Source organism: Centruroides vittatus, unplaced genomic scaffold (genome assembly GCF_030686945.1).
Source record: "Centruroides vittatus isolate TY-2023 unplaced genomic scaffold, ASM3068694v2 contig_885, whole genome shotgun sequence".
NCBI classification, from domain to species: Eukaryota; Metazoa; Arthropoda; class Arachnida; order Scorpiones; family Buthidae; genus Centruroides; species Centruroides vittatus.
The window spans coordinates 817,525-829,611 of NW_027122577.1; the positions used below are offsets into that span (position 1 = coordinate 817,525).

General features: G+C 31.1%; 1 protein-coding gene across 1 annotated transcript in view; it reads right to left on the minus strand.

Annotated features, from left to right (window-relative positions):
* Positions 1-759: 759 nt before the first annotated feature.
* Positions 760-12,087, minus strand: part of LOC136983759 (caskin-2-like) — an 88,020-nt gene continuing 76,692 nt past the window's right edge. Inside the window, exons 20-21 of the mRNA XM_067280602.1 lie at positions 9,995-10,061; positions 760-2,054 (exon numbers count right to left, since the gene is read on the minus strand). Coding sequence (XP_067136703.1) covers positions 1,940-2,054; positions 9,995-10,061 — 182 coding nt within the window. The 3' untranslated portion in view covers positions 760-1,939. The remainder of the gene's footprint in view (positions 2,055-9,994; positions 10,062-12,087) is intronic.

Below are 12,087 nucleotides of genomic sequence, written 5' to 3' on the forward strand. Positions count from 1 at the left end.
AGTTAATTTATATCATTATGAAGAAATTCAAAAACTGCGATTATGAAGAAATAAAATTGTTCGTTCTGTTTTATTAATTAAATCTGCAGGAAGTAAAGTAGTTCTTAATCTAGTTTAAATTGTTTGTCTCGATTATATTCGGCAATGCATTATCAAGTTTTAGAATGTTATTTTCGAGACTTTATTATATATCATAATAATTAAATACAATTTTCCATGTTAAAAAATGAATATTTTAGTATATTATTGCTATATATTTTTAATGATATTGTTCGGAGACTGTCCGATTTGTGAATAAGAGACTATATCTTACCTGGAAAATGAAAAGTAATCAGTTTAGACTAGTTTTCTGGTAATTATTTACTTTTAGGTTTAGAATGAATTTAATTCTTGTTTCACTATTGTGTTTGTTATCTGTTAATACAAAACAAGTCTATACAACTTATATGTTGTATGAGCTTGTATGATTATTTTTTTTTTTTGGTACGTTTTCTCTCCACATCACGGTTGTACCAGTGTGCTCGAATAAATATGTAAAAATATAATTTATTTAATATTCTATTATACATACAATTAGTAAATACCTAATAATTATTTCTCTCTGAAATCAAAATCAAGCATTAAGAAATGAATAAATTTTATATGTATCATTTGTATACTTGTACAGATAAATTAACAATTTATATTAATATAATTATATGATTAATTCAAACTCGCTAAACTTTAAATGATTACGAAACAAAAAGACAAGAGTCAAGCTGCTAATCATCACTTTTATTACACTTGGAAGTATTTTGTAAATTGTCCCACCAATATACACTTTTTGTAAAACTTAACCAACCCTAAGAAAACTACAAAAGTTTTTAAAAATTCACATACATTACTCAGACAGAGTCAACCAGTGACTCCTAATGCAAATACTATATTTGATACATTCAAAAATTACTGAAAAACAAGATTGTCTGTTTTGCTGTACAAATTGCTGGTGTGAATAACAATTGACATGGATGCTTGTCTGTGACTAACAGTGGTTAAGAAATCTTTAAAAATTTTGAAAAATTGTGAGATCGTTTTTCCCTCGAGTCTACTAACAACTCACGTCCTGTTTAACCACACGTCTACGAACTCCGATTTTATTTCGGAGCGTCTCGAATTTTTTTATTAATTATAATCATAAATAATTTGACAAATTTGGACAAACACCATAAAAAATTAAGGCAGTCTGAAAAGCGGGGTTGTTTTGCAATGTATAGATGTCTTTATAAAACTGTAATTATTGCTGAAATTTGAGCAGATTTTCCAAATTAATTGATCGGTAATATTTGAAATTTGTACAATTTCTGCAGGTGTTGTACTGTTAGAGCTGAAATTTTAAGTTTATCAGACAGCCCAATTTAGACAAGCGACGGATTCTAGCTAATGAGGTAACGCGATTAACAGATGAGGACAGGAATATGCAGGAACTTCACATTTCTTGGTTTCAGCTATTTGGCAGTTTTTTTTTCTTTTTGCCACAATAAAAACCATAATGATAAAATTATACAGCAAGATAATAATATCTAAGAAGAACTTAACAGTTTAGTCCGGGACACGATTTCAAGTTACCTGCTCGAAATCGTGCTCCAAAGACAAAAATGTCATAGAACACATTTACTATCAACAGTGCCTCTACAAATCTTAACATAAATCCCCTCTCTCTCGGCAGTGACAAACTATACACAATACTGGTGCAGGGTGCATGTCAACTTTCACAAAACTAACTACAACTTTGACTCTTCCTGCTAAGTTTAATTTCGTATCATTCAATTATTATTTTAAGGCACTAGATGTTCTGGAAGACAACAGATGGCATCTTATGGAAACTGCCGGTTGTCTGTGACTGCAGACATAAAGCAAGATGACCAAAATTAAATTAATTCAATAGTTGGCACCAATTATCTCATTCGTCATTCATTCCATCTTCTAACATGGCATCTAATTGGTTGGATAAATTAGCTAACATGTTCTCTATGTCGTCTATAACGTCTCCCGAAGTTGTCAAATTGGGTTTAATTCTGGAAGAAAAAAATTATTATAAATTATTCAATTATTCATTCTAATTGACTAAAATGTAATATATTTAAGAATGTCAAATCATTATTTTATTCGTGTTAAAGTCAAATGACTGCCAACTTATATCAGGCTATATTACCACTACTTATATAATACAGCAATTGTTTGACTTTTATATATAAATAACTATCACGGCCTGGATTCACGAACGTCTCGCAAGATAAGACGTAGTACCTCTCCAATATTGTAAAGTTACAAGAAACCGACAATATTTTATATTCACAAAACACATCACAGTAGTGACTGCTTCTATTTTAATAGAGCCAATAGGAAGATATTTCTTTTAGAATTTTCTCACTGCATGTGATATTTAATTTGTGGTCTGAGGAAAGGTAGCATTTTAAAATGGATAGTTGGTTTTTGATTAATTAATTCATATTTATATGTATAATAGAAATATTGAAGAAGTTTGAAATAAATTAACAAACTAATAGTTGATTCAATAACAACTACAACTAGCGGGCCTTCCGTTTCGACCACATATGGCATCTAGAGGCTTGGGAGATTTATAAAACCAGTGTCAATGGCACCTGCATCAACTACAAGGACGGGTACTTGATTGCACTTGCGTGGAGGTTCCTGTTCGAAGAATTCGAACGGTGCCAAGAGGAGGGGTGAAACGCGAAACGTAGATTATTTATTTTATGGGCAACACATTCTGGCGGTCGTGGGGGATAACCTTTTACTTTTAGTTCTCAACCTGATGCAGGCCTCGGTGGAGGCCAAAAACGTTCGTTGATTCTCTATACAACACTGTGAAAGGCTTTCAGACTGTGTCTCTGTGCTAATAGTTGATTGGCTGAAAAAAGATTCATTATAATTTAATGTTATAAGATTTTTTCGGACGACATTCTATAAACAGTTTTAATTCCACCGTGAAGAATTCTATCAATTTTTTTCGTCATTTGATAACGTCTTTGAATCAGAAAAGTTTAGAAGAAATAATCAAAGAAAAATGATTGAATCAATTATCTATCGATAGAACCAGATACTCGACCACCAGTACCTAGACATACAAGACTTTTTACAATATTGTAGCTTACAATATGCTTTGTGAATACCAGACTCTTTGCATCTGGCAACTTATCATGAATTTCCCTGTAAGTTATAAACGTCCAAACACCTCATATTGTATTATATTGTTTTAATTTTTTCTCAAAAAATTTCATTATTAAAACTAAATTACAAAACTTGCACATGATGCAGTGAAAATAAGCATTGAACAGAAGCATGGAAGTGATTATATCCATATGTTTATTCAATGGAAAAAATATCATGTACAATACACTGATCCCCATGTTTGTGAATAATTTGGACTAAGTAACTCTTCATAAACATTGAAAATGAAACTCAAAAGTTCAAGAATTCAATGTTACATTTGTAATTTGTTCCAATGGTGGCTAAACTGTGGCTCATGAGCCACATGCAGCTCTTCCAGATCTTTATTGCAGCTTCCATGTACCTATACAATTTCTTTTTATAAACTTAGTGCATATTACTTGCACATATACAGTATAATATTTTTAAAGTTTTCTGACTATTACAATCTCTGTGTATATTATACTATATACAGTGTAACTCTCAACTTAGCTTTTAGTTGCCTGTTTGAGGCTTAGGGTAAATTCATAAAGTTGAGGGAGTTTATGACCGACTACGTAAACAGTCATTTACGTACCAGTAAAGTTAGAGTGATATTTACTATAGAACAGTGATAACTATCAGGAGTTGCTCTGGAAAATTTAAGAATATTGCCACAATTTCACCAGTTTTAAATTTTTTTGCCACTTCATATTGTTTAATTAGTGAGTAAAACAGGTGGCGATAATGTAGGTGCTGGTAGCCTTATTTTTGCTTTCCAGATGCCAAACTGATAACATGTTGAACTGTCACTTAGTAGGAAAGGGCCAGAAGTTCCGGCCAGACTCAGATTTGAACGAAACTTGGTGAGCACATAGCCTTAACACAGTCGGCTCCTCATCCAAACACAGCTTAAACACAGACGGCTCCTCATCCAAATAATAGGGCCCAATTTTCAAACATTTCCAAAAAAGTGGCCTTTGAAAATTAATTGTTTAGCTTATAAGAATTTGGAAGTTTCATGTCCAGGAGTGGCAATAGTCAAGTAAGAGGCAACACCCTGGTGCTAGTAAAAGTAGGTTCATACCTTCAGAATTTTAGTTTAGGTTTTTTGATTGTGTGACATTATTTTATTATTTACCGCATCATCAGCATTATTATTACTATTACTCACATTTAAAGCTTATAAAACAAGAAATTAAAAATTGTGACAAGCTTTAAATGTGAGTAATAGTAATAATAATGCTAATGATGCAGTAAAATAAGAGAGTTATATATTAAAAAAACTAGACTAAAATTAAAACTACAAAGGCTCAAACATACATCACCTATGCCCAGTACCTAGGGTCTTATTCACTTGGTTATTGTCAATCTGGGATATGAAACTTCCAAAGACTTATAACCTAAACATTTTCATACAGGCTCTACTAAACAGTCCATGGACATCAGAATACAAGAGCATCATGCAAGAACCTCCACTGCCCTCGCTACTTATGTAACAGATCCAGACATTGGCCTGGGTAAAGTCGGCTATTATCTCCTCCTTGCCGTGCCTCCCAATGAACACCTGAAATGGTTAGAGGCTATGCATATCTTTAAATCCTCCATCACAGCCATGTGCATAAATTTTAAAGAGGAGATGGTTTTGTCATTGGCCTGGCAAGATTTGATTCATAACACGATCTTAGCCTGCCTGGACATAATGAGTGGCTGACTCTGTGCATGCTCGACGTAGTTTTTTGTAAATTGTTTGAAATTTATGATCAAACTTTTATTTAAATGACATTCGTTAATCGAATAACCATCTAGGAATGGTTTGAACCTGATGCAGAACCCAGAAGGGGTTCGAAAACGTTCATTTTTCATTGTTTTGTTATCATATCGTAATTGGTTTAGTGTACGTTATTACATTTTTGGATAATTTTTTAATGAATAATTCCAAATAACACATTTGATCACAATGTTTAAACAGTATTTCACAGTTTCTGTCATGTAAAAAATTTTATTTTAGTCTACTGGAAAAAGATCAAAGTGGGAAAAAAGTCACCCCAAAAAAATTCCTCAAAATTTCTGTCGGTCAATAAAAAATCTCCACTCTTGGAATTGCACAAAACTTCCTTCAGTTCTCGACATCACTTCTTACTTTTCTGCCCAAACTTGCCATGTGACGTGATGAAATTGCTAGGTGTGTGGTTCCTATTGTACAGAACTTGACATTTTGATGTTTTTTCCGAAGTGTGATTTGTGAGTCAATTTAGTGCTAAATGTCAAAACAAGCAGACTGAGTTTTTATTGCCCATACTATATTTTTATTGCCACTTTAATAAAAATATTGCCAAGTGGTGATTTTGGCACTATGCAGTGAACTATACAATATACAGGGTGTACATATAAAATAATATAGCAGTTGGAATTGGTTATAGTATCACTTACATTACGTGTACAAAGTTGGTTATAGGCTAGAAGAAAAGAGCAAGGAAAACAGTTTTAGTTGTATGCAAAAACTTCTCAACTGAAATGTTGCAGCAGGAAAATGATGCCTTTCTTGATTGTGTAGTTTTTAGTGATGAATCCATATTCCATCTTATTGTAAGGTGAACACATGCAATGCCAGAATCTGGAATTTGAAAATCCCCATGAACTCGTACAATGCTAACAAGACTCCCCAAAAGTTAATGTCCTTTGTGCTGTTTCACAACGACAAGTTTATGGACCGGTTCCTTTTCACTGAAGCTACCATAACAGGGTGGCTTATTTGGATATGCTCCAAGAATGGCTATTTCCCCAACTGCAAGATGACCAAATAACTTCATTTGACAACAAGATGGCATACGTCTGAGTCTACGTGCCCTCACTGCCTACTACCTTGCCCAAGTTGAGATACAGGATTGAAGAAGATGCTGCTATCATCATTCAAGAAATGCTGGTTAAGATATGGGAGGAATTAGGTTGGATGTGTGTTGCATGACAAACACAGCTCACACTGAACACTAGAAAGAGTAACATCTTCAGTTTACCTTATAAATCACATTATAATTGCTCTTTTGGTTTGTTATTCTTTGTTAAATTTAAACACCTTTAAAACTGCTATATTCTTTTATGTACACCCTGTATAATTAAATACTGTAAATAAATGATGCAGCACTCCAATACGTGGTTCTTATTTATTTCCAATAGGAACTGTATGTACATTGCCTGTCATGACAAGGTTTGGCCGCCATTGCTGTTTAAAAAATTTTCATAAAAAGGAATGATTTTTTTTTGCTTTTTTTCCCTCACTACTAGGTGCATTAATAGACACAAGGCATTTTTACTTTATCTTTATTCTGGATCCTCTATAGGCCAATACACATTTCGGCAAGTGCCCCTCTTCTGTCGGCATGACTTGCGACATTTTCCTCAGGTGGTGTTGACACATCTTGCTTAAAAATTACTTATTTACAGGTAAAAAAGTGAGATGTGTCAACACCACCTGAGGAAAATCCCGCAAGTCATGCTGACAGAAGAGGGGCCTTTGCCCGAAATGTGTATCGGCCTATAGAGGATCCAGAATAAAGATAAAGTAAAAATGCCTTGTGTCTATTAATGCACCTAGTAGTGAGGGAAAAAAAGCAATAAAAGGAAGACATGGTCTTGGAGTACATAACTATAGGAATGATTTTATTAAATAAATATACTGGGCATGGTTTTTAGTGCTGCAAAAGTTACTTTATTTGAGCCAAAAGAAAAAAACAAATAAAACAGTATCATAACTTATGACAACCACTGTACGAATAAATAGTGCAGTGATCTTCTACCATTGCACCTGCTCAAACAACCAGTTTACAGTATTCCATAATCTCCCGTTTCCCTGAAAGGTGAAAACCTTTCATAAAAGTGAAATTTTGGTGCCTAAATTTCTGATCCTGAATGATCAAACTGCCAAATATTGATGTCCATGAACATCAAAGATGTAATGAATGGTATCACAATAATAACAGTTAAACATATTCTCTTGTACATTCCTCATGATTTCTGAACCAATTGAAATTACAAGTGAGTACCAAGATGATGATCTTTTTGGATCTTCATCAGCAGACAGAATTATATGGATTTAAGTACTATAAACATTTCTGTATTTGAAATCATTTTCTGTTTATCTACAGTATAAGGAAATGATTTTAATATATAGAAAAGTATTAACAATGACAAACTTAGAATAACAATAAACTACACTGTCTTTTAGTGTTAAAGTTGTTTACTTGAAAAATTTTTAACTACAGCAAGTACTTTCAACATTTCAAAATGTCATCTTCAAGCAGAGCATACATAACATTTGAATTACAATTTTTTTAAAAAGTATGCTCTGCCTGAAGATGACATTTTGAAATGTTGAAAGTACTTGCTTTTACTTTCAAGTAAACAACTTTAACACCAAAAGACATTAACAATTAGTGTAGTTTTTTCTCATAATATAAACTGATTTAATCATGATTTCAAATTTTTAATTTCATATAATTGTCAATAAGTAAAGATTAACGAGCAATTATTTATGGCATTGTCACAATGCTGAGCTGCAATTTTTAATCATATTTTTAATTTATTTCATTTGAAATATATGCTCTCCACCTCATATTAGTACTGTAGTGTTTTGCCCCTGTACATCATACTTTTCTACTAGCAATGGAGTCATCCCAGTCATCTATTAACTGCTTTTAAGGAAGTTTTGAATTGAAATAATGTAACTTCCAGTTTGCATCAGAAGTTCATATATAGTTAATCAGGGATGCCTCTCCCTAAGCTTTCCATATCTGGTCTCAGATTTCATCTATCTAACTCTATTCTTGAGATTAAGGAAGGAAAGACAGATGGGCGGACAGCCGGACAATAGTGGGAATTTATAGGTCTACAATTTTTTCAAATTGGAGCCCAAGAAAATCTTAACATGTTCTCAGAAGAGTTTTGAATATGATCATGAAATAAAACAATAAAGAGAGAGAGTAGGATTTCAAATTATAGAGAATTGAAAATATATTCATATTCAGCAGTTATCTGTTTCATTTGGACTGCTTCAATGTCAATATTAAATATTTTCAAATATATAAATACATGGCCACATGTAGCTAGCAGGTTAACACATTGACTGCCAATTACGATATAACTCATAGTTTGTGTTATTGCCTAGGACGCCAACTACAAGTTATATTGTAGTTTGTTTCCTTGCCATATTTGTGCAGCTACAATACAATTTGTAGTATATCAGTGTAAATATGAATAGATAGCCTTGGGCAAGAACAAAAAATCAAGTAGGCTTACATGAACAGAACATTTATTAATAAATGAACAGAAAATATAATCATAAAAAGTTTATTCAAAATCAAAAGCAAAAGAATATTTTTATTGTTTGTGATAATTTTTAAAACAATAACAATCTTCCACGCAAAGGGCTGGCTTCTCTGGACAGATTGGGTGTTTCTCTGTGTTTTTTAACTTTGGTACAAATTAGACATGGCTTTGTCAGATGCTATTTTTTTTCGGTAGGTGAGATACTCTCAAAAAAAGTACTCGCAAGTATATCTGAAGTTTAATAAATCACTGTTAGTAACGCCCAACACAGAAGTGTCATTTATTTAAACTCAAAAAAAAATTTGATTGCAAGAGCTTCATTATTTACAAACTGGTTGAATCTCTTCTCCAATCAATGTCTTGACGAATGCTTCTCTAAACTTTATAAGTTTTAAAATTTATCTTGTATACTAGTACTTTTTTATCAATTAACAGGACTTATTATACTGGAATTATGGATGCAGATTAGTCTTACTGATAAGAAATAATATTTTTTATTTAGTTTTTTTTATTTCTGATCTGTAAAACTAAATATCTGCATCCATAATTCCAGTATAATAAGTCCTGTTAATTGATAAAAAGTACTAGTACACAAGATAAATTTTAAATTACGATAGAGGACACAAAGGCATAATAATTTATAAGTTTTATTTTAGAAGTTGCTTTTTGAAACAGTTTATGTGCATTATGTATATTTATAATTATAAAACAACACACTCAAGAAAGACGTAAATGCGCTCGACTCTATATCTGATTTATTACTAATGAATTTAGATGCATACCTCTGACTCTGCTGTAGCAAAGCGACAAATCGAATAGTGTCCATGCACGAATTAACTCGTAGTTTGGCTTTAACAAAGAGCTTTCTGTTACAAATTATCTCACAGTTGGCTTATGTAAGATCTTATTTAAAAAAAGAACACATTCTGTATGCTTTTTGATTATTACTATGTACTCTAATTAAAGTTTTTAATAATATAATATAATTAAATTAAGTTGGCGTTTTACATTGGAATTCTGAAAAGTAACATGGCAGTCAACGTGTTAATTATTAAAATATTTTTATTTGCAGGAGTTTTTGGTTATCTGAGGTGTTTATTTTGATATTTGTATCAAGTTTGAAAAGAACTATATTTTGTATAAATATGGTTATGCTGGCCAAATCTTACAGGAAGATAGTAATTTGAATTTGTCATACAACACACACACATCATCCTTGATGCTCTTGTTCTCATCCAATGACATTGTATTCTATCTCTGTTTAAATTTCTAGATCCCTGTTTATGTTCTATGTTCAAATAATGTAAACCCAAGGATGACCATTGAAATCTGATATATATATGTATATACTTTCAAAAATCAATTCTTATATTAATGTAAAATCTTTCAAGTTAAAGTGTTAAAGTTTCATATAAAAATTCCATAAAATAATCATGTTATGTAACTTTTTTTAATTTGTATCATTTGAAAATTCACTTACTGTTTCATATCTTTTTCAGCACTATAGCCATCTTGCCCTTTACCTAGCATCTTTCCTGTTGAATTTCCTAAAATTACAATAGGAAAAAAAATTACTGAATGATCATTTTATAATATATATCTTTTAAAAAAAAGTCAGAATTAAAATTAACTTTCTTTAAATTTGTGTCACCTTAAGTACGAGTAATAAAATTTAAATACTTCAGATACTTTAGAATTTTTAATAAATATAAGATAAAGCGTAGCATGATTATTGATTTAATACATTTATATTTTGATGAGTGAATTTTATAATATAATATTAGATATTCACATAGAGTTGGCAATGTACAGTACATTACAGACAAATGTAAACACTTTTTATTAATGAAATATATATTTCTAAAGCAACCATGTTTTATTTTGTTACAAATTGTTACATAATTGCTTTTTTTAGTTTTGTATTTTTCATGAATGAGAAATACAAATGTTATGCACTATTCTCTACATTAGGCAATGCATAATAATAAAAAAACTTTTAACCTTAATGAATGGTTTAAAAAAAAATTGTTTATATATACATTATGTATATATATAAACAACTTTTATATATAATTTTTAAATTACTATATATAATATATAGTAATTTAAAAATAAAAACAACTGAAACACTGAATAAATATTGCTTCCAAAAAACAAAACAAAAAAAAAAGCTGGATATTCCATAAAACAGTATTGAGCCATAGAACACCTAAATAGAGCTCTCTTTGTACCCACAATGCAAAGATGTGTCCAAAGATTAAAGTATAGTTTTCTTAGATTGAAGAAAATGTCATTCTTAATGCAGCCAAATCCAATGGCTTCATCAGATGAAAAGTGGACCATTTGTAACTGAAAGGGTATATTATGGAGCAAGGAATCCACATTTAAACTTTGGGGAAAAACTGGTCCCAGAATCATCCGCAGAAAAGATGTGAGAAACAATCTGAGGTGCTTCATTTGCAACTCAAAAACCATCTTCTGTTAGGGACTGTGTCATCATCTAGAATAGGCAGCTTATATTTCTATAAAAGCACCATCACAGTGCCAAGGCACATTAAAATTTTGAAAGAACATTTGCAACCATCACAATGAAAATTGATAATTGTCAATAGCAATTTCAACAAGAGAATGCCAGTCAAGTCCCACTTGGTGAAACTGATGACCCAATGGTTCAGGCCAATGGATTAAATTACTCACATGAGCTGCTAGAGGGTTCTGATCTTAGTCCCATCAATAACATCTGGTGTTATTTGAAGCACCAACTTCAGAAATAGTGTTTAGCAATGACAGAGCCCCTTAAGGAATACTTGAAGCAGAAATGAGACAAAATCCCTCCTACCATTACCAAACAATATGTTGATATGTTGTCCAATATAACTGCAAAGATTATTAAGTTCAGACAATGCAACTTAATATTTAATATGAAATAACTGTATGTACTGAAAGTTTTGTCAAATGCCAGGGCACCTACTAAAGGTTTTATTTTTCCCATTCCCAGTTTTATAAGCTGTAAAATACATTCAGATACAATAAACAATTATTATTTCAAGTCATATCCTGCCATTTAGGTTTTTTTAGTTTATACAAAACATTTTGACGTTGCCTTTGTATAATGTTTTTCTGTTATGTTCAATAAATACTATAATGATAAATATTTTTCACTTCAAAAAGTTACCAAGTATTTATATATTTCGGAAACAAGAAAATAAAGTGTAACTTTAGAAACAATGTAAAATATGGTATTTCACAATATACTTTTTATGATATAGTATTCTCTAAAAGTTAACATTAACATATAAAGAAAGATCAAACGTCACAAATTTTTTCATAATTTGTTTCAATACAGAATTTAATTACATTGAATCCAATCATTTTCAGTTCAACCATAATAAACTAGAATGAATCTTTATTGCAGTAGATTAGAATGAATCTTTGATAGATTTATTAATTATTTGAAATAAAAACAAGGTTTTATAATTTTATTTAATGAGTTTATAAAGTCTAGAAAAGTGTTTGATAGTGTATTAGAAATTGTAATAAGCATGTTTAATTTGTTTAATGTTTTTTCTTTTA